Source organism: Ochotona curzoniae, unplaced genomic scaffold (assembly GCF_017591425.1).
Source record: "Ochotona curzoniae isolate NIBS_2020 unplaced genomic scaffold, NIBS_Ocur_1.0 scaffold_4701, whole genome shotgun sequence".
NCBI classification, from domain to species: domain Eukaryota; kingdom Metazoa; phylum Chordata; class Mammalia; order Lagomorpha; family Ochotonidae; genus Ochotona; species Ochotona curzoniae.
In genome coordinates this window covers 20,897,743-20,921,436 of record NW_024467122.1, presented here as the reverse complement: position 1 = coordinate 20,921,436, position 23,694 = coordinate 20,897,743, and the positions used below count along the sequence as shown (strand labels likewise).

General features: G+C 41.5%; 1 protein-coding gene across 4 annotated transcripts in view; it reads right to left on the bottom strand.

The window, feature by feature from the left end:
• Positions 1-1,937: 1,937 nt before the first annotated feature.
• POLE2 (DNA polymerase epsilon 2, accessory subunit) overlaps positions 1,938-23,694 on the bottom strand; it is a 28,989-nt gene continuing 7,232 nt past the window's right edge. Inside the window, exons 4-19 of one of the 4 annotated variants that reach the window (XM_040968758.1) lie at positions 21,131-21,208; positions 20,839-20,932; positions 18,426-18,500; positions 16,126-16,209; positions 15,120-15,176; positions 14,655-14,703; positions 12,451-12,523; positions 9,995-10,167; positions 7,989-8,078; positions 7,776-7,830; positions 6,622-6,681; positions 6,453-6,530; positions 4,657-4,765; positions 4,020-4,196; positions 3,120-3,187; positions 1,938-2,042 (exon numbers count right to left, since the gene is read on the bottom strand). In XM_040968758.1, the coding sequence (XP_040824692.1) occupies positions 2,024-2,042; positions 3,120-3,187; positions 4,020-4,196; positions 4,657-4,765; positions 6,453-6,530; positions 6,622-6,681; positions 7,776-7,830; positions 7,989-8,078; positions 9,995-10,167; positions 12,451-12,523; positions 14,655-14,703; positions 15,120-15,176; positions 16,126-16,209; positions 18,426-18,500; positions 20,839-20,932; positions 21,131-21,208 (1,339 nt within the window). In that variant the 3' untranslated portion in view covers positions 1,938-2,023. The remainder of the gene's footprint in view (positions 2,043-3,119; positions 3,188-4,019; positions 4,197-4,656; positions 4,766-6,452; positions 6,531-6,621; positions 6,682-7,775; positions 7,831-7,988; positions 8,079-9,994; positions 10,168-12,450; positions 12,524-14,654; positions 14,704-15,119; positions 15,177-16,125; positions 16,210-18,425; positions 18,501-20,838; positions 20,933-21,130; positions 21,209-23,694) is intronic. The other 3 variants (XM_040968759.1, XM_040968761.1, XM_040968760.1) reach the window with 3 other exon arrangements.

Below are 23,694 nucleotides of genomic sequence, written 5' to 3'. Positions count from 1 at the left end.
TCTGGCCCAGCCCCAGGTGTCACAGGCATTTGAAGAGTGAACCAGTGTATGAAAGATCTGTCTCACTGCTGGTTTTCATGCATTTGAGAAGGAAGAAACATGTATAGTCTAGGTTCTTTACACAATTTGTTAAGCATTTAAAAAAATTATCACTAAAATTAGGGGGCCCGGTGCAATGGCCTAGCAGCTAAAGTCCTCATCTTGCACACCAGGATCCCATATGGGTACCAGTTCTAATCCCGGCAGTTCCACTTCGCATCCAGCTCCCTGCTTGTAGCCTGCGAAAGCAGTCAAAGACGGCCCAAAGCCTTGGGACTCTGTACCCAAGGGACTCTGCACAGGTGGGAGACCCGGAAGAAGCTCCTGGCTTGCGCAGCTCTGGCTGTTGTGTTCACTTGGGGAGTGAATCATCACATGGAACATCTTCCTCTCTGTATATCTGACTTTACAATAAAAATAAAATGAAATGAAAACCTGGAATGGGTCAAGTGTCTGGAGCCACGAGCTCCCCCCAGGTCTCCCACAGAGGCAGCAGGGGTCTGTACATCTGACTGCTAGTCCACAGTGTGTCTTTATACAGATCTGCATATTTCATTAAAGGCTGCAGGAAACTTTTCTGCAAAACTTTATAAAGTGTATCATGTTATAATTTAGCATCAAAATTTCTTAAGATACAAATTCATTCTAAAGTTTATGTCAAGTTTATTTTAAATTAATGTCAAAATTGCATAAAATGGGTTAGGATTCCAAGATAGCTGAATAGGGGGCAGACTTGTGGATTTTGATGATGGACGCGAGTGGAGAAGCAGAGGAAGATGCTGGAAAGTCCTTCAAAAGCAACGTTCGGGACAGCAGAGACACTGTGCAGACGTGTGGACTCAGACGCTATACAGCAGGCAGCGAGAGTCAGGTCTCAGGGCAGGCCAGAGAACCTGCCAGTGCACACGAGGCCTGGATCTGGGGGTGGATCCAACTAGGCTGCAATACCTGCTCGCTCACACAGACTGGATCTAGAGGAAAGCTGCAATGTGCTAAACTGCAGCACCCACTGGCATGCAAGAGAGCTGGGCCTGGGCAGGTCTAGTAGGCGTGGTTAGGGGTCTCCCCAACTAGGCAGCAACACCCACTGACACATCTGAGAGCCAGGTTAGGGGAGAGATTCAAATGGATAACAGACATGAGAAAATACTCAAGTTTTCTAGCAGAGAAATGCAAGTAAAAACCACACTGAGGTTCTGCCTAATCTCAATGGGAATTAAACCATAAATGCTGGCTGGAATGTGAACTAACTAGTTCAAGCACTATGGAGATTCCTCAGAGACCTGAACACAGATTTACTATATAACCCAGCCAGCCCACTTCTGGGAAATATATCCAAAAGAAATGAAGTACACATGTGCGAGCTACCTGTAACGCCAATTATACAGCAGCATAATGCACAATAACTAAGATGTGGAACCAACCCAGATGCCTATCAACTGATAAAATGCGGTATATATCCCAAATGAAATACTACTCAGCCATAAAAAGTGAAGTCTTATCATTTGCAACAAAACAGACACAGCTAGAAATCATTGTAAGTCCTAAAGACAAGTTCAGTGCTCTCTGACCTGTGAAAACTGATATACCGTGCTCTTAAGTCAGATCAGCAATACGGGGAACTAACTTCTGTGTAGAGCGAATGGCCCTTCTCCTGAGCAATGATAGCGCTTCTGTTGTTATTTTTGTTTACTTATGCGATATGTAGTTTTATTTTTTTTCTTTCTGTATTTGCTAAGTCATGATACTTTTAAATGTGGGGAAGCTAAGCCTGTTACTATGAAGCAAATGAATTTACTATTTTAATAATTTGGGGAAAAGTAATAGGAAATTGAAGGGGAAGGAGAAACCATATACTTCCAAATCTGTATTATGCAAAATGTGAAATTACTCATTTTATATACATTAAAAATAATAAAAGCTGAAAAATTCCATCAAGTATAAGATGTATGAAGTCTGTTTCTTCCGATGGGCTTTAGGAATCTCAGAAGCCTTGAAGCTTGCTGAAAAGAGAAACAAAAATCATGAAGTTACATAGTATAGAAACCTGGATTTTGTACATTTCTTAATATTTAGTTGCAGTTTTTTTTTTTTTAAAAAAAAGGTCAGTGCAGGCATATTATTCAGAGTTAAGTAGGGGTTCCTAAAAATAGCCTTATACCCCATTTCTGCCCCTGAAAACAAGTAAACATAGAAAATATAATCAAAGAAAGGGGAAAAAGGAAACTCATAATCACATATATATGTGGGCTTAGGCTTTTAAACCACATACACAAGGGCCTGGTGCAGTAGCCTAGCCCATAGTGGCTTAAGTCCTTGCCCTACAATGCACCATAATCCTATTTGGGCACTGTTTTAATCCCAGCGGCCCCATTTCCCATCCAGCTCCCTGCTTGTGGACTGGGAAAGCAGTCGAGGATGGCCCAAAGCCTTGGGACCCCACACCCGTGTGGGAGACCTGGAGGAGGTTCCTGGCTCCTGGCTTCAGATCAGCTCAGCACCAGCTGTTGTGGCTCACTTGGGGAGTGAATCATCGGACAGAAGATCCTTCTCTCTGTCTTTCCTCCTCTCTGTATATCTGACTTTAAATATTTATATATTATTTAAAATATAAATATTTACACATATACAAAAAAATAGCATGATGCACACTACACCTTTTTTCAGTTAGCAAGTACATTGTCACAATTGTATTAATTCCTTCCTTTATAGCTTGGCAATTTAGATAGAAAAGTTCTGAGAAAGCATACACAAATATATATATATCAGTTATCAGTTGAGCTATCAGTTGAGATCCCATATGCCCTGTCACTGGGCCTGGCTTTTGAGTTCAGCTGTGCTCCTGATTCTAGCTTCCGGCTCGTGTGCACCCTGCGAAGCAGCTGTCTGGGCCTTGGCCACCCAAGGCAGACCTGGGCAGAGTTCCTGCAGCTGCAGATGACTCTGATGATTATGTGTTACACTCTGAGCAAAGCCTAGAATTCCTCATGGGTCACTGCAGGCAACATTTGAAATTTATCTCAGCACATCTAGGAAATGTGCGATGTTTCGCCCCTTACTGATACCGTGGACTCACTTACCTGTCTTCTACTGTTTTACTGGAAGGGTAAAAAACTTTGAATGAAAATCCACTTCTTGGAAAAGATCCCTGTGGAGAAAAAAATTCCTAAGAGAATATTCAATTTTTATTTTAAAAATCTCTATATTTTAAAACTAACACCTTGACCTGACCATGAATCAGAAAATATGACTGAAACAACATGACAGATTTTAGCATGATCTTAATGCAGAGACTTTTCCTATCAAAACACCTCCACTGAGCGCAAGTCTTTAAAGTTGACTAGGTAGCCTGATGCTATAGAGGATTAGGAGTACGTAAGTAAGTACAGCCCAGCATGAATATTATTGTAAAAGTGTATGAATAATCTTTGTTCATACATGCACATGCATATAAATCAGGAAATATATGTCAAAGTATAAATAAAACATTTTGATGTATAATGGAGGTTAAAAATAATCTTACCATGTTCTAAAATCTTTTTTGTACTTGATTAATAATCAGTGACTTTAAATCTCTTTTCAAACTTAAGAAATAAAATTCTTAAAGTCTGCTTTATTCATAACAGGAAACAAAAACAGTACTATGTAATGCTAAATATTCATGCAGGATACTCAAATATGTTCAATAGCCTGTCTTGCCCCTTCCTGAATGGAACTGCAGGTTTGCACTTCCAGTGTGCCCCCAAAGCAACTAAGCAGGAATCCCACAAGTTTGTCTACTATGAGACAAAAGTGACTGAGCACACACACTTTCACATCCCTGCACCCAACCCAATGTCTCCCCACAGTAGACACTCACTAACCTAAGTAACAAGAAGGGTTTATATTTATATACATATGTGTGGCCTGTGTGCTTTGCACCCATGTGGGAGACCTGGCAGAAGCAAATGATGACTATACCAGGCTTAGCACACTCTTACAGGGTTTATGCAGAGGCATCCAGTGTTGGTCACAGTGAAAGGATCGTATTTGTCTGCAATGACGAGTAGATCAGGCACAGGGTACACTCTCAGGGTGTAATCATAGGCCCAGTATACTGGGCTGACATAAAGAGGGAGAGGAGTCAGATGTCCCTGCGATAACAGAGTCTTCACAAACTACAAGGGAACATAAAAAAAAACTAACTTCAGATACTTTGTAAAACTGAAAATACTGAAACATGAAATTCAATTAAATATTTATTTCCAAAGGCACATAGAAAATTTGAAACAGTTGGAAAAGTTTTGAACTGAAGAGTTTTGGGCTATGTTATGAAAATGTTAACTACGCAAAGATGAGCCAGAGAGTACAAATTTCTTGCACTAAAATAAGCTTCTCTTTGAATTTAGTTTTTCCACAAACTTTTTAAAGTACATTTCTGTGTCAGGGAACGCTGGCACTGTAGGATGCAACAGTGCACATCCATGTAGCAAACATGATAAATACAAGAATTTTATTAAACAATGACACCTATATTTTGAGGTACAACTTAAGAGTTTTGTTAAAACAAAAGTTGCAAAGACATTTCTTTCTGTGTTCTACCTGAGATGCTGACATGGCCGCAGCTGTGTGACTTACATGATTGGGGATGTCCAGATTGCTGCTAGGAAAACGGACACAATTCCTGCACATCTTATTCACCAAGTCTTCACGAAAGACAATGATTTCCTGTGTACAGTACTGAATTCTGCAATGAAAACAGTGGTCAACTCATGACTTCCTGAGAAATACGAAATCATTTCAAAATCAAATGTCACACAACACAGAGCCATTGCTTCTCGTTGCTGTTTATCACAGCAAAAATTGCACCTGCGTCTGCCCATCTATTCATTCAACAGTTGTTCACTGAACTCTTGATGTGCTCTATTCAGGGCATGAACAAATAGAATGAAAACCTTGGCGCCTCAAGCAATTTACATTCTAATCAGAGGGCAGCAGAAAATGTAAACCAAAAACATGACAGTACATGGCATACTGGAAAAAGGAGGAAGTCAAACTAAGAGGGATGACATGTGGGCAGAGCGGGCACCAGGCTGAACACAGGCAGGGCTTGCACTGAAGAGTGATGTGCTGCAGGCTTGTGGGGTGAGGGGCTCCACACGCAGGGACCACAAGAGCAGAAGCGGCAACTGGGCAGGTGAGGAAATCAGAGGGGACAGCCTGGGCTGCCACTGCAAGGAATGCATCATTACTGAAGCTCCACAAGGCCCCCACCTTTCAGCACTGGGAAAGAGGGCACATCCTGCTTGCTTCCCTCGGCCAGCATGTTGAGGGAGAAGGGTGACAGTTAAGAGACTGGATGGGAGGCCGTTACAGTAACCTGTAATAGGTGGGGAGAAGTGGCCCGATTCTTTGAATATTCTGAAGTATTAAGGACTTGCTGAAACACTGCATTTGTGAAGATAATCTAAAATATCTGATCTGAGTAATTAGAACATCAGAGGTGCCATGAACTAGCATGGGGAAGCCTAGTCAATATGGTGGTGACAGGGGAGCAAGATTAGAAGTTCATGGTCAAGGTGTCTACTAGACACTCCAGAGGAACTGACTGTGCAGCGAGACGGGAGATTACAGAAAGATGTGAGCTAGGGATAAAAGTGGAGCGTTGCCAATACATACAGCCATGGAACAGGATAACGTCACTGAAGGAATGAATGCAGCCAGCAAACAGAAATGAACCAAAGACTGATAACGCAAACAACACAAACAGTACAAATGTAATCTTTTCACACTTTCTTAAAGAATATATAATATCTGGGCCCAGCGGCGTGGCCTAGTGGCTGAAAGTCCTCGCCTTGAACCTGCCAGGATCCCATATGGGCACCGGTTCTAATCCCAGAAGCCCTGCTTCCCATCCAGCTCCCTGCTTGTGGACTGGGAAAGCAGTCGAGGACGGCCCAAAGCTTTGGGACCCTGCACTCGTGTGGGAGACCTGGAAGAGATTCCTGTTTCCTGGCTTCAAATTGGCATAGCATCAGCTGTTGCACTCACTTGGAGAGTGAATCATCGGATGGAAGATGTTCCTCTCTGTCTCTCCTCCTCTCTGTATATCTGACTTTGTAATAAAACTCCTAAAAACAAAAAGAAAGAAAAGAGAAGGGGAAAGCACCTCCTGAGATACAGCCGGGAGGTGGGGTTCCTCTAAAATTTAAAAAAAAAAAAAAAAAGAATATATAATATCTTTTTAATTCACCCAGCAATCAAAAGCAATTCAAGCATCAAAATCCTTATGAATGAGTCAGTTAAATATAATAAAACATTCCCATTTTGGGAAGCCTAAAATTTAAAAAAGTGAGTTTTATTTTGGGAGTTTAGAAATGAGTTGGTTTTTCCATGACAAGGAAAAGAGTTTATAACAAATTGTTCATATTTACCTGCAAGGATTAGTAGTAAAAACTGAAAATGGAACCCTCTGCCTGAACTCATTAGTGATGCTTTCAGCAAGTGGTGGCCTATGAATGAAAGCAAGTTATTTGATACAGAACATAGTTTTACAATTTTACAAAATGTTCTTAACCACTGCAAAAATCTGAGAAAACCTACCTTGGTAAGATGGAACCAAATCCAGGGTCCTCTGGACCAGGTACAAACACAAAACGACTACTGCAGCAAAATGCAACACATTCGATTAGGAAAAGAAATACTATCCAGTGGTCTGTAAACAACAGACTTTCTCTTCAACAGAACCAGGATTTTTTTTTTAATCATGAGTTTTAAAAAATGAACTCCAGGGCCCGGCAGCATGGCCTAATGGCTGAAAGTCCTCACCTTGAACCCGCTGGGATCCCATATGGGCACTGGTTCTAATCCCAGCAGCTCCATTTTCCATCCAGCTCCCTGCTTATGGCCTGGGAAAGCAGTGGAGCACCGCCCAAAGCTTTGGGACCCTGCACCCGTGTGGGAGATCCGGAAGAAGTTTCTGGTTCCTGGCTTCAGATCGGCATAGCATCGGCCATTGTGCTCACTTGGGGAGTGAATCATCGGATGGAAGATGTTCCTCTCTGTCTCTTCTCCTCTCTGTATATCTGACTTTGTGATAAAAATAAAATAAATCTTAAAAAAAAAATTGAACTCCGGCGGGCATTTGGTCTTGCAGTTCTATTACTTGGGACACCTGCACACCCTCCTGGAATGCCTGGGTTTGAGTCCTGCCTCTGCACTCAGTCCCAGCTGCCTGCTAACGGGCACTGCAGGAAGCAGCAGATGATGGCTCAAGGGGCCTCTACCATCCACAGGGAATTTCGGGATACTGCAGGCATTTGGGGCATAAACCAGGGGAATGGACTTAGTTCTCAAATAAATAAACTAATAATAAAACCAAAAGAGCTCACAAATAAACGAAGTAAAAATGTTTCCAAACACAGCCTAACAATGGGATGAAAGGAATGTCCTCTATCTGTACTGTACAATTACCACGCGTGTGAAGAACAGCTGGCATAGCTAATGAGTTCAGTTTAACTTTTATTTAACCTCAAATATGAAGAGATATGTGGCTAGTGACTCATGTTGAAGGTGCAGACACTTAAGTCACAAAAAAAACCCTAAAAATAAAAACTAAAAATAGCACTTTCTTGTAACCGTTTCATTTCTCAACTTTCTTTCCTCCCTTAAGTTCTTAATTAGCACAGTTATAAACCTTATGATTGTTTTTAAACAAAACTATTTGGATTTGAAAATAAAGCAGTAGAGACCATTACCTTTGGTGAATATTTGGGTATTCACATATTATGTCTGCCAAAGTTTTTAGGGCATCTAAAATTTTAAAGTGATATTAAGTTTAATTTTCATAAAGTACACATAAAAAGTCAAATTATATTTGATTAAATACAACCCACATCTTTTGAATGATATTAAAATATTATGGATGAATTTTTATCAGTTTATATAAGTGCGAAATGGATTCTCAATACCTTTTAAAGCTTGAACTTGATTTTTTCCATATGGTGCAGATGAAAAATTACCACACAGAATAAAGCAGGTTGGAGGTGCTGGTGAATAACCTAAAAAATAAAAGAATAAAAACACATCACTCTTGTAATATGGAAATCAACATAAAACCTTGTAATCATGTTTTTAATAATATAAATGTTTTTGTTGTTGTTAGATTTTTAAAATTTATTTTCACTGGAAAGTCAGATACACAAAGCGGATAGGGCCCAGTGTGATGGCCTAGCAGCTAAAGTCCTCACCTTGAACACACCAGTATCCGATATGGGCACCAATTCTAATCATGACAGCTCTACTTCCTATCCAGCTCCCTGCATGCCATAGAGGACCGCCCAAAGCCTGCACCTGTGTGGGAGATCCAGAGGAAGTTCCTGGCTCCTAACTTCAGATCGGCCATTGTGGTCACTTGGGGAGTGAATCATCTGATGGAAGATCTTCTTTCTGTCTCTCCTCCTCTCTGTATATCTGACTTTGCAATAAAACTAAATCTTTAAAAATCAAAAGAAGAGGAGAGAGAAGATCTTCTGTCCTCTGATTCACTCCCCATGTGAGCACAACGGCCGATGCTATGCCGATCGGAAGCCAGGAACCAGGAACTTCTTCCGGGTATCCCACGCAGGTGCAGGATCCCAAGGCTTTGGGCAGTGCTCCACTGCTTTCCCAGACCACAAGCAGGGAGCTGGATGGGAAGTGGAGCTGCCAGAACATGAACAGTGCCCATATGGGATCCTGGTGCATGCAAGGCGAGGACTTCAGCCACTAGGTTACTGCACCAGGCCCGTAAAGATTCTTTTAATAACTTATGTGAACATTATTTAAAATAATAGTAACAATGACATCCATTTATTAATTACCTACTTGAGCCCTTCATTAATTTACTTAATCCTCAAAATATCTTCATACACTTTAAGTAACCAACATAGTCCTTTTGGATTCCAAAGCTGTTATCTCCTCTCTTGTTCTAAATTAAGGATTAATTTTTATTTATCATGAACACACACATTTGTACAAAAACATTTTCTCAAATGGAAAAAGCTAAGTCTTTTGTTTTTAAAACACTTTGTATTTATTTTATTTGAAGGAATTAGACAAAGATAAAAAGAGAGGTCTTCTATTTGCTGATTCAGTCCTCAACGGTACAAACTGGCAGAGCTGGGCTGCTCCAAACTGGGAGCTAGGAACATCTTTCAGGTCTCCCATGTGGGGGGGGCTTGGGCCCTGGGCCATCCTGTGCTGCTTTCCCAAGCCAAAAGCAGAGAGCTAGATCAGAAGGGGAGCAGCTGGGACCCAAACCAGTACCCATATGTGATGCTAGTGCCACAGGCAGAAGATTAGCCTGTACTGCACTGTCCCCAAAATCCCTGCCACCCAAGTGGGACACAAGATGGAATTCCAGGCTCCTGGCTTTGGCCAAAACCAGCAGATGAAAAGCATATCTCTCTCTCTCTTTGTAACTCAGCATTTCAAATAAATAAGTCTTTCAAAAAAAAAAAAAAGAGAGAAATCTTGTTATTTATGATTAAAATTTTTTTTAAAGATTTATTTTATGTTTATTGCAAAGGCTGATATACAGAGAGGAAAATCTTCCTCCAATGATTCACTCCCCAAGTGAACACAACGGCCAGAGCTGCACTGATCTGAAGCCAGGAGTTCTTCCACGTCTCCCATGCAGGCCCAAGGTCCCAAGGTTTTGGGCTGTCCTCAACTGCTTTCCCAGGCCACAGGCAGGGAGCTGGATGGGAAGTAGAGCCACCAGGATTAGAACCAGTACCCATACAGGATCCCAGCATATTCAGGGTGAGGACTGTTAGCCATTAGGCCATGTGCCAGGCCCTCTGATTAAATTTTTTACAGAAAACTCAAAAGGATCATTTTTAAAAAGTATTTAGCTTTAAGACCTGAATCCTCATAAGTTTTTTTTTTTCCCTTATAATTGTTTTAAGAGAATAGAAAGAAATGTACCACCTACCAGAGAACATTGTGTGAAGTTTTTCCAGTACTTCTACTTGGTCCAACCAAACATCAGATATGAACACAAACATGGCATCATTATTCTCCTCTTCAAGTTGTTTCAGTTTTGCAGAAGTCTTCACTGACGTACTAGAAGGTCCTCCAAAAAAATTGATATTTCCATAGTATGCCCTATGTGATTATAAATGACAAAATTACTACCTTCTATTGGATATTCTATTAAGGACATTCTTCTAATAATTTTACAAACGTAGCTTCTTTGTATCTAATATTTTCCAGTGACTAGTACCAGGGTATTTCTTACAGCACTTAAAAAAAGCAAACAAAGTTATTTCAATGTTGTAAAATGAGATAGGAAGCGCTTTGAAATAGGAAATTAATATACAAGTAACAGGCTAAATGCACATCTTTTAAATTATTTATTTATTGGAAAGTCAGATATACAGAGAGTAGGACAGACAGAGAGGAAGATCTTCCGTCCAATGATTCACTCCCCAAGTGAGCACAATGGCCGATGCTATGCCGATCTGAAGCCAGGATCTAGGAACTTCTTCCAGGTCTCCCACACGGTGCAGGGTCCCAAGGCTTTGGGCCGTCCTCGACTGCTTTCCCAGGCCACAAGCAGGGAGCTGGATGGGAAGTGGAGCTGCTGTGTTTAGAACTGGTGCCCATATGGGATCCTGGCATGTTCAAGGCGAGGACTTTAGCCGCTAGGCCACGCCGCAGGGCCCTGAAATGCACATCTTTTAAAATGGACTAAAAGGACCCTTGCTATGGCACACTGGGCTAAACTTTCACCTGCAATGCCAGCATCCCATAGAGGCTCTGGTTTGAGTACCAGCTGCTCACTTTCAATCCAGCTCCCTGATAATGAGCCTGGGAAAGCAGCAGAAAATGCCTAACATCTTTGGGCTCCTGCCATTCATGGGAAACCTGGAAATAGTTCTTGGCTCCTGGCCTGGCCCCGTTCTAGTCACTGTGACCATCTGAAGAGTGAATCCAGTGGATGGAAGATCTCTCTCTCATTCTTTCTCCTCTCTGTGATTCCGACTAAAGCAAACATAAAAAGTACCAGTAAAATATTTGTTGTTGGGCCCATTGACAATCATCAGATTACAAACTTCCTACTTTTTTTTTTTTTTAAAGATTTATTTTTATTATTTTTTTATTGGAAAGGCAGATATACAGAGAGGAGAGACAGAGAGGAAGATCTTCCGTCCGATGATTCGCTCCCCAAGTGAGCGCAACGGGCAGATACTATGCCGATCTGAAGCCAGGAGCCTCTTCCAGGTCTCCCACGCGGGTGCAGGGTCCCAAAGCTTTGGGCCGTCCTCGACTGCTTTCCCAGGCCACAGGCAGGGAGCTGGATGGGAAGCAGGGCTGCCGGGATTAGAACCGGCGCCCATATGGGATCCCGGGCGTGCAAGGCGAGGACCTTTAACCACTTCCGCCACTGCGCCGGGCCCCAAACTTCCTACTTTTATTTTGAAGGGTATTGTAAGACACATGTAATTTATAATCCTAACAGGAAAGTTTATAATCCTAATGGGAAAAAGTATAGAGTACAATTATCACCTTAATGTTCTTTATGACACCTCATTCCTGTCTTGGTCCTCTAAGCACACATTCAACAACTGAATTTTTAATATTACATATTTAAATGGAAAACATTTGAAACATATATTTTTAGGCCTGATGCAATGGCTCAGTGGCTAAATCCTCATCTCGCATCTACCTGGATCCCATATGGGTGCTGGTTCGTGTCCCAGCTGCACCACTTCCAGCTCCCTGCTTGAGGCCTGGGAAAGCGCTAGCGGACAGCTCAAGGCGTTGGGATCCTGTACCTGCGTGGAAGATTCAGAAAAAGTACCTGGCCACTTTCATTGGAAAGGGAGATTAATAGAGAGAAGAAGAGAAAAAGATCTTGCATCCGCTGGTTCACTCCCTAAGTGGTCACAACCACCAGAGCTGAGCCGATATGGAGCCCCAGCTAGATCAACACCATCGTCAGTCCCTGCCTGCTTCCCATGGTTCAGAACTCTCCTTGCTCACAGGCCTTTTGGAATAGCTCTGCAGAGGTGCATCTGTTCATAATAAAGTAAGGAGCTATGAGCTGCCTCTTAAACTTTCATTCTTTAGCAAAATATCAAATAGATTTGTATTAATGTGGGAATTACATTCTTGCAAACATTTTTCTTTCTCTTGTCTTATGTGAGCTTCTTACTTACCCTGTGCATAAGCAAGGTAGAGAGATGGGAAGTCTTTCCCATTTAAAGCCAAAGTGTAAAGGTAGTATTATAATTAACGTTAGGCCAATTCACTTAGAAAAGCCAGTCAGCTAACTTACTTTCCATTTTGACACAAAGTCTAAGACCTTGTAACAAGTGAGATACGATACACTGCTACTACCTTCAGCACTACAGAACTACAGGAATTCAAGCAAACATTTTATACCTGGTGGTACTAGAGGGCTCAATGGGTGGGAATCCAAAGGCATTGACATGAAATACTTGATCTTCAAACCAACCTGAAAAAAAGAGAGGTAAGAAATTATTTTCATTGGTCTAATTCTCCTTGTTTGAAAGAAAGACAAGTTACACAAAGCAAAAATGCTGGGCTAGTCTCTTGTGTTAAGAACTAACTACAGGGCCTGACACAGTAGCCTAGCAGCTGAAGTCTTTGTCTTGCATGCACCGGGATCCCATATGGGTACCAATTCTAAACACAGCAGCCCTACTTCCCATCTAGCTCCCTGCTTGTGGCCTGGGAAAAAAGTCGACAATGGCCCAAAGCCTTGGAACCCTGCACCAGACAGAGATCTTCATCTCACTTTCCAATGAAAATAATAAATCTTTTAAAAATGGGAAAAAAAAAAAACTGCAGTAGTTGCTAATTCACAGAGCTGCATACCAGTTTCAGACCTACCAGTAGTCTCAATTATAGTTTTTTTTTTAAAGATTTATTTTTATTGCAAAGTCAGACATAGAGAGGAGGAGAGACAAAGAGGAAGATCTTCTGTCCGATGATTCACTCCCCACGCGACTGCAGCAACTGGAGCTGAGTAAATCTGAAGCCAGGATCCAGGAACTTCTTCCAGGTCTCCCACATGGGTGCAGGGTCCCAAGGCTTTGGGCCGTCCTTGACTGCTTTCCCAGGCTACAAGCAGCGAGCTGGTTGGGAAGCAGAGCTGCTGGGGATTAGAACACGTATAGGATCCAGGCGTATTCAAGGTGAGGACTTTCAGCCACTAGGCCATTGTGCAGGACCCTACTCTCAATTCTATAAATAAAAGTTCATTAAACAGAAGTGGCGATTTGGCAAGGGGGTTAGATATCGCTTGGGACACCACAGCCCGTACTGGAGTGCCTGGGTGAAGTCGGAGTACTGCCCGTGACTGCTGGTGCCTGCTCTATGCATCTGGAGAGGCACCAGGCAATGGCTCAAGCAAATGGGTTGCAGCTACTCAGGGGGTGACTAGCTTCAGTTTCTAGCTCCTGGCTTCAGGCTGGCCTAATTCTAGCTGTCATAGGCAGTTAATAACTATACCAACCAATGGGGGGAATGTGTGTGTGTGTGTGTGTGTCTTTCAAGTAAAAATGACAATTTATAAAAGTTCACTAATAGAAATGAACTCAAAAGTAAAACTTCCACTTCTTAATTTCACCTGTTGGAGTACAGAGAGATTAGATGCATAGATTCAGAATTTTTTTTTATAATGTTAATTTTTGTCCCCAACTTTACTAAATTAGATTATAACTTATTCACCATATAATTCACCCTTAATTTTTGCTATAATAATATTTCTTTCTTTTTTTCTTTAAGATTTAAAGAGAAGGAGACAGAGAAGTATCTTCCGGCTGCTGGTTCACTCCCAAAGTGGCTGCAACAGCCAGAGGTGAGCCGATCTGGAGCCGGGAGCCAGGAGCTTTATCTAGGTCTCCCACACGGGTGCAGGGTCCCAAGGCTTTGGGTTGTCCTCAACTGCTTTCCCAGGCCACAGGCAGGGAGCTGGATGGGAAGTGGAGTCACCAGGACATGAACCAGTGTCCATATATGGGATCCTGGTACACTTCTCTTTTATCATTATTATCATTTTATGATATAGTTCCATAAACCCTAGAATTTCCCTTATCCCCTCTTCAAAACCTCTCCCCACCAACTGAGTTCTCCTGTATTATTACTAAAATATAGTTCTTCATAAACAGTCATATGTCCATCATTGCAGGCATGGACAATGGCAGAATCCAGCATCCTACTGTCAAGATATAGTTAACAGTTTCATTGGGAGTCCATTCTTTGATCTGGAAGTAGAGATGCATACTGCATTGTATTCTTCACAAGACGAAGACTTTAGCCACTAGGCTACCATGCTTGACCCCACCCTTAATTTAAAAGGTTCAATTCCATGGCTTTTTATAATATATACAAGATGTTTAGTTTTCACCACTAGTTTGGAATATTCTGATCACCCCACAGAGTTTCTGTTAGCCTTTAGAACATAAGAATTGTGTCAGATGGTCTTAGATGGTCATATAATCAATGGTCTAAAGATGATCTTATAATCAATGCCCTTGGAAATAACTGAGTAAACTTACTTTACGCAATATAGAAATGGTTTTTACTGTACATGAAGGAGAAGGACAGAAAGAGTAACTTACCTTCTGCTAAGACAAAGCATGTCTCTGTGTAGAGACCACTGTGGAACTGGTGCACAGCAGTTGAGGAAATAATTACCTAGTTTTATACAGTCAGCAAGACTTCTGAGCCTGTGGGATTTCTAAATATCAAGGTCACAGACTTCTCGCTGGAAACTGAACAGACCAACCTTAGGCCATGGCTCTTAAACAGTGTTGGGAATCATTGTTCCCATGATTCACTTAAGTTGTAGCCTGGTTAACGGTTTGGAACATTGTTAACACATTAAAAACAGTGCAAACTTGTATGTTAACACAGTGGAAACAGTGTCCACGTTCTCCAGTAAAGGGAAATCAGTGCTGTTGTGTCCTTGCGTAGGATGATGTCTGCACCTCCCTACAGCCACCACTAAAGACAAGTTGTACTAGAAACCCAAACCCTACTTCATGTGACATAGGCCTTAAAACATGAATAAAAGTAAAGGATATAGCCTTAGTAAGATCTAGTTGTACTGTTCCAGTAGGATCTTCTAGAAAAAATTTTCCCTAGGAAAAAAATGTTTAAAAGAAATAAATTCACATTTACATAAAAATAAGTACCATCACAAAATAACTGAAATTCGGACAAGTTTAACAATAAAATAGAGAGTGTTCGCTTCGGCAGCACATATACTAAAATTGGAACAACAGAATATAGAACAGATTTTAAAACATCAGCTATTCCTATACTAAAAAATCTAGTCATCTCAGGTTGTCATTTAAAAGTGAGATGCGGGCCCGGTGGCGTGGCCTAGTGGCTAAAGTCCTTGCCTTGAACGCGCCAGGATCCCATATAGGCGCCAGTTCTAATCCCGGTCAGCCCCGCTTCCCATCCAGCTCCCTGCTTGTGGCCTGGGAAGGCAGTTGAGGATGGCCCAAGGCTTTGGGACCCTGCACCCACGTGGGAGACCCAGAAGTTCCTGGCTCCTGGCTTCGGATTGGCACAGCATCAGCTGTTGCGCTCACATGGGGAGTGAATCATCAGATGGAAGATCTTCCTCTCTGTCTCTCCTCCTCTCTGTATATCTGACTTTCCAATAAATAAATAAATCTTTTTAAAAATAAGTAAATAAATCTTTAAAAAAAATAAATAAATAAAAGTGAGATGCATCCTTTACATAAATTTTTTTGAAGAACTAATGAACAAAAAAGTGGGCCTCGGCCTCCTCGCAGGAGTCCTGGCAGGGATGGCTCAGACTGACGGGAGGCAAGGGCACTCCTGTCCTTCTGTCTGCGGCAGCCAGCCGTGTCGCCAAGGCGGGCTGGGGCCTGCTGCTTTGTTTCTTCAGAAACCCCACAGGTACACTGTTGTCAGGTGCCTGGGCAGACCCTCCTTCCTGCTGACCACTCAGGAAATCTGACAAACACAAGGGTTACGTGGTGACCAGGCTGAGTTTTCAGAGAGGAAAACACTCTGGTGCAGACCCATCACCCAGAGCGAGGCCTGTCCACTTACCTCTTTTAACTGTGTTATCATTCCAAGAACAATCACATCTCCAATCTTGGAGGTACTACCCAATAAGGTTTCTATTGTTTTAAGCTAAAATAGAACAAAACAAAGTCTTAAAGATTGAAAATATATTCTTTCAAGAAACTAACTTTCTTGTAGATAACAATTTTTAGTCATATACTTGACCTTAGATATAGTAAAAAAAAAAAAAAGAAGTTTTAATTTTTTATCAAAAAAAAAAAGCAAAAATATCAAATGGACTCACACAATAGGCTTGAAGAATTATACATAAAGAAATTTTGTTATCTCAGGTATTCGACAATGACTGAAATTTCACATGATATCTTTCTGAACAATGATAATTATTTTTTGGAGCAAGAAAAGTATCAGTTTTATTTATTTCATTACCACTTCTTCAAAACTAATGGGTTATTTTACGTTATACGCTGCCTTTCCTTGGTATTTAGAGTTGTTGCCATGATTATTTATATTCTCATTGTGATCATTACATTCTTAACAAAGATAAAAGCAGTAATTTTTAGTAAAAAAATATTTCCAATTTTTTCTACACAATCCTAATTATATGTACACATATGCATTTATAAAAACATACCAGTAGTTTCTATTTGCAAATATAACATCATAGTATTTATATTATCCTACAATTTTTTTAATCTTATTTTTTTTAAATCATACTATTTACCTGATACATACAGAGAGGCATATGAAGGATTTCAAAGAGTTAATAGATAATGCATATTACTAAAAATTGAAAAAAAAACACAAAAGCCATGTGTGGATTTCAGTTTTTTTTACCAAGATAAACTCATCTCATTTTTTCACACATTTTGAAATATCTTCATATATAATACATACATAGGTGGCCTTTGTTATGGAAAAAAAGTGATATAATGTGATTTACTCAGAAGTTAAAAAGAGACTGTCAAACATACAAATGTTTTCTCCTTACAATGCCCTCCCAATGTGGTTATGACCACTATCTAGCACCATTATTATCTAGTTTCGTTCAGACTTTTTATCATTGTGAAATTGGAACTCATATGATAGAGAATGAAATCAACCTTTGCCTCTTCAAAATCTATTGAGAGGGGCCCGGTGGCGTGGCCTAGCGGCGAGGGTCCTCGCTTTGAATGCACCGGGATCCCATAAGGGTGCAGGTTCTAGTCCCGGCAGCTCCAGTTCCCATCCAGCTCCCTGCTTGTGGCCTGGGAAAGCAGTAGAGGATGGCACAAAGCCTTTGACCCTGCACCCATGTGGGATACCAGGAAGAGGCTCCTGGTTCCCGGCTTTGGATCGGCGCAGCACCGGCCGTTGCGCTCCCTTGGGGAATGAATCATTGGACGGAGGATCTTCCTCTATGTCTCTCCTCCGCTATGTATATCTGACTTTGTGATTTAAAAAAAAATACAAAATCTGTTGAGGGACAGGTCTTTGGCCTCGTGGTGAAGACACCCCGAGGACTCCTGCACAGAGCACCTGCGTGGGACTTCCAGCTCTGGCTGCTGAGTCCAGTATCCTATTAGTATGAACCCTGGAAGTTCAAGTACTTTCCCAGATGGAAAACCCAGAATGAGTTCCAGGCTGTTGTGGGCATTAAGAGAGTGGGCAGGCAGAGGGAAGACTGACCCTGTGGACATGATGAAGCGTAGGCAGAAGCAGCTTAGGACTGTTTGCTACAAGTCCCTTACATGCTAGAGAAGGGAATACAGCCACACACCAACTGACAGTGGCCAAGCAGCTTGCTGCAAAAGTGACAGTGCCTTCTGCTTTCCAAAGGATCAAAATGTGTAGAACACAGACTTTTTGCTTTAATCAACTGAAGACATCTTCAATCTCTTCTCCGTTCATCAGATCTCAACCACCTTGCCCAGTGTGTGTATTCTCTCATTCATTCACGAATGATGTTTCCTTAGAAACTTAAGTGGTTTTCAGGCCAATGGACACAGCAACTTGATGATCATGTGAGGGATGGACCAAGATTTGGAGATGAGTGAGGTCAAGAAGGTTATGTTAATAGTTGTTCAGAAATCCAGTCAAGTATCGAGCAAATGGACCTGGAGTGCAGAAAGCAGCTGGGGCTACCACGGACTCAGGGCCTGCCCCAGAGGAGGCAGTAGCTCCAGTCTGAGATGGAGCACAAGCATGAGCTTTATCAAGTTAGCTGAGGAAACAGCTACCAGCAGTTTGTGTTCCTTTAAAATTCAGTGAATTAAAATTGAGCAATAAATATTAAACGTATTGCTTATACCACCCCCATCCCCTAATAACAAGGATAACATTCCAACCTGGAATTTGCTTCCGCTCTCCTCGGGCTGAGAACCTATCACCGGAGGAGTAAATAATTCATGCCTGTGAGTCCGCTATAAAAAAATGAAAGGTTCACACAAATCATTAAAGCAGACGTGTAAAACTAAGATGCATTAAAAAGGTATACTGATGCAGCACTGTCCTTAAATTCACATTAATATATGCAATCAACAAACTTGAAAACCATATATGCCTAAATAATGTACACATAGAAATGCAATTTTAAAATTTCACTTATTTATTTGAGACGTAGGTACAGAGAGAGACCCAAATGCCCAGGACAATAGAGACTGGGCCAAGAACAAAGCTGTGAGTGGGGAACATAATCCCAGTCTCCCATGTGGACGGCAGGAACCCCATCAGTTCAGCTATCAGCAGTGCCCACCATGAACTTCATTGGCCTAAGACAGAGCTAGGAGCTGAATCCAGGCGCTCTGATGTGGGATATGCGTATTCTATCAGGCGTCTTCATTGCTAAGCCAAATGTTTTAAAAGTAAAAAATGCATACTGTTTTTGAGAGTGCTATTTCAAAAGGGGTTACGATGCTTGCAGTTCACGTCTGAGTAACTGGATTCACTGCGCATCTCTGGTTCCTAATTCCAGTTTCCTGCTACTACAGACCAGAGGAGAGAGACAAGGGCCCAGGTGGTTGAGTTCCTGCCAGCACATGGGAGAACAGAATTGAATTTCCAGCTCCTAGTTTTGGCCTCAGCTCAGCTTCAGCCACAATGAACATTTGGGGAGTGAACAGTAGGTGGGAGCTTGCTTGCTCTATCCTTCTGTCTTTCAAGTAAGTAAAATATTTTTTAAAAGAGTTCTGACAACACAGACAGAAACAAAGATTATAAAGTAAGATAATTGGGGCTGGCACTGGGAAATAGCAGATTAAGCCCTAGCCTGCCGCACCTGCATTCCACAGGAGCACCAGGCACTGATTCAAGTTCCAGTTGCTGCATTTCCGATTTAGCTCCCAGCTAATGTCCCTGGGAAAGTAGTGGAAGATGGCCCAAGTGCTTGAGGCCCTGCAATGATGTGAAGACCCAGATCAAACTCCTGGCTCCTGCCTTTGGCATGGTCCAGCCCCTGCTGTTGTGATCACTTGGAGAATGAACTCTAACAACGTAACATTCTCTAACAATGTAACTCTTTCAAATCAATCAATAAAAATATTTTTTAAAAAAGTAGAATTATAAAATCAGATCTATTTTTAGGAAGTTAATTGCAGTGAAAATCAGAGGACTGAAATTCAATGCTTTTCTGTCACAGATGAGAAAAATGAGGCTCAGTAGTATCAAGCGACATAACCAAGATAACACAGCAGAGTTTAAAGCACTTTTTCAATACCAGATTAAAAAAAAAATCTAGCATCCCTCTAGAAAAAGCACTGTGTCACATGTGGCAGGAAAAATAATAGATGTTTACAGTGTAAGGGGAGAAAGCATCCTAAATGGTAGGCGACTACCTGGCAAATGGCCCATTTAACTGGAAATCAGGAAAGGCTTAGGAAGTAACAAGAACTTGAGAAGGACCAACCAAAACCAGGATGGTAACAACAGAGGAGGAGGAAGAGTGGTCAACAGAACAGTCACAGGTGAACAAAGAGAAATAATTACTCCACATTTCAGTTTCAGCTTCTACAAAATGTGAGTAGAAACACAGTAGGTTAGGTCAAGATCCCCATGATTTCTCTAAACTTTTAAAAGAAGGTCTCTCTCTCTCTCTGTGTATGTGTGTATATATATATATATATTTCTTTTTTTAATTAAAAAGGCAAATATACAGAGAGAAGGAGAAAGAGAGAGAGAGAAAGATCTTCCATCCACTGGTTCACTCCCCAAGTGGCCACAATGGCCAGAGCTAAACTGATCCGAAACTTGGAGCCAGGAGCCTCCTCCAGGTCTCCCACACAGGTGCAACATCCCAAGGCTTTGGGCTATCTTCTACTGCTTTCCCAGAGTACAAGCAGGGAGGTAGATGGGAAGTGGAGCAGCTGGGATATGAACCGGTGCCCATATGGGATCCCAATGGATACAAGGTGAGGATTTAGCCAGTAAGCTATCATGCCAGGCTCAAATGAGTCTCTTAAAAATAAGATTATTAGGGGCTAGCATTTTAGCATGGCATATTGAATTTTTGCGTATAACACTGGCATCCCATATATCCTGTCTTTAGCTATTCCACTTCCAGTCTACTGCCCAAATGTGCATGGGAAAGTCAGACAATCAGATGAAGCTCCTGGCTCCTGGCTACAAGCTAGTTTGGAATTGGAGCAGCCAGAACTCAAACACAGATGACAGTATAGCAAGTGGTAGCTTAACCCACTGTGCCATAACCTGAGCCCTAATCTCTTTTTTTACCTAAATTTACCTAATGTTTCCCACCCCATTCACCTGGTGCAAAGTGATGTATCGTTCACGAAACAGCTCTGCTTTATCTCTTGCTGTTCCGAACAAATTTGGTGCAGGATTGCTGGTCATTAACAGACTAGAAAAAGGAATGCCCACATTTTACTCTCAGAGCACATAAAAATAGGACAAAAATAAAACATGAAAATATACATGAAAAATAGACATTCAAAATTAACTTTAAGTCAAATAATAATACACTTAAAGAAAACTTACACATCCTTCTGAAAAAATTATGTATCCAAAAGTCAACAAAATCAATAGGTAGTATACTTACGGGAGAAACTTTTTTCTTTCGGCATTGTACACAAACCGTGGAATATCAAATGCTCCTATGATATTGAAAATATGTTCTCTGAAAAACATTTCCCACAGAGACATGACATACTAAAATATAAGTGCTATTGGTGAATACAGTAACTTGATTATAATCCTATGACTTTCAACATGTATATTTCACATTTCCTCAAGCCATCTATACAATATCAGATTTCAAAAATAATACAGGGGTAAACTTTTTAGCTTGTGCACTTCCTTTAAACAAACAACAAAGCATTGCCAATATTCTGCAGAAAACAAAGTAATCAAGTTAACGTAAAATGAAGAATGCCATCAGTCAAAAAGCACATTTATGTATGAAAGTTAACATCTTAAGAAAAAAACACTCCCATTTATGTTACTTTTAAGAGCTATAACTGAAAGCTAGGATTCTATATATATAGAACACTTAAACACTTCAAAAACTCCACAAGAAAATGAAATTGAAAAAATAAGCTTATTTTGGTATAAAAATAATTTCGTTTTTTTTCATAATATATATTTTCCATGAACTTTTTAAAGACCCTCACATAGTTTCAAAGATAGAAAGCCAATAGAATCAGATCAGACACTGACCATGCTGAAAAGGGCAGGGTCAGTATTCACAACACGACTGCAAAAATATCCCATTTATAAACTGTTCTTGGATTCGGTGCTGCAGCATAGCAGGTAAAGCCACCGCCCGCAATGTCAGCACTGGTCATTGGTTCATATCTTGGCTGCTCCACTTCCAGCTCTCTGCTAATGGCCTGAGAAAAACAAAAGAAGATAGTCTAAGTGGCAGACCCCTGCTGCCCATTCAGAAAACCTAGAAGAAGCTCCTAGCTCCTGGTTGTAACCTGGCCCAGCTCCGTTGGAGTCATATGAGGAGTGAAGCAGAGGATGGAAGATCTCTCTATTGCCTTCTGTCTATAACTTTTTTTTTTTAATTTGTTTTACTTTTACTGGAAAGTCAAATTTTCAGAGAAGGATCTTCCATCCACTGGTTCACTCCCCAAGTCGCGGCAACAGCCACAACTGAACTGATCCGAAGTCAGGAGCTTCTTCCAGTTCTCCCACGCGGGTCCAGGATCCCAAGGCTTGGGCTGTCCTGCACTGCTTTCTCAGGCCACAAGCACGAGCTGGATGGGAAGTAGACCAGCCGGGATATGAACTGGAACCTGGATGGGATCCCAGCAGGTGCAAGGCAAGGATTTAGTTAGCCACTAGGCTATCACACCAGGCCCATATAACTGTTCCATATAAAAAAATAAAACATTTCTTTTCTTTCAAAAAATGTTCTCTAAAACTGTATGTTTTTCTCCCAAACTGAAAATAGTCTAAAAGGTTCATGCCATCCCAGTGGTCACAGTTGTCGCTGGCAACCAGTGGACTTGTCCAGATCCACTATTTGCCAGTGGAATGGTCTTGGCAGGTAACTTTTCTTGTCGTTTCTTCATCTCTAAAAATCAGAACTGTCTTGCACTACACTATAATGACTCTGACAACTGAGGCCGTAAATCTTTCACCATTCAGTCCCTATTGGACTTCTGAGTTAGCTGGCTATTACATCTCAAGGGCCCGACAGACAGGAAATTTAGGGTTCACGCAGGCATTGCCTGTTTTAGGATAAACTTCAGGACAATGAAATCACTGCACTCTAGTTTTTTAAACAATGTGCTTGCAAGGGTAAAATTAAGATTCTTCAATTTCTCTATTTTTATCTGTTTGGGAGGCAGAAAGACAGTGTTCCCATCCAGTGGTTCACACTCCAAATGACCTCAGCAGAACCAAGGCATGGCCAGCAACACAATGCAGTCTCCCTGTGGGTGGAAGGAGCCCGTCCACGTTAGTCATGAGCTCTGCTGCCCAGGGCCACATCAGGAAGAAGCTGGAGTCAGGATCGCGCTGGGTATGGAACCCTGCATCCGCTGTGTGACACAGCATCTTTACTGCTAGGTCACATACTGCCTTTCTCGTCCATTCTTTCTAACTTTCAAGTTCTAATCATGGCAGGGAAAAGAAGTGTCTGGCACAGGTGTTGACCAGGAGGTCGAGCTGCTGTCTTGATGATACATGTCCTATTGGAGTCTCAGCTACTGTGCTTGTGATCCAGTTTCCTGTTGATGTGTATCTCGGGAGGTGGCAGGGGATGGCTCAAGTACCCGAGTCCCTGCTGCCACATGGGATATGTGGGTGGATCACAGACTGGATGCTGCAACCAGCCTTGGCCCGGGCTGTGCGGTATTGTGGGGCATCTGGAGATTGAACCACTGGATGGAAAATATCTCTCTCTGTCTTCGTACCTCTCTATCACTCTTCAAATAAATAAAAAGAGAAAAAGAACTATTAAACCTGAAAGTCTTTCTGCCCATTTTCCCAGATGGTTTCTTCCCGTTTAAATCTTACAAATATGGAAGTACCATACCTAAAGAAGGAAAGTAGGACACTCAAAAGATACAAAAGTCAAAATATCCTGCCACGTAACTCCTAAAAAAAAAAAAAGTGACAGCAGAGTCGTCAGAGGTTCCACCCTCATTTGCC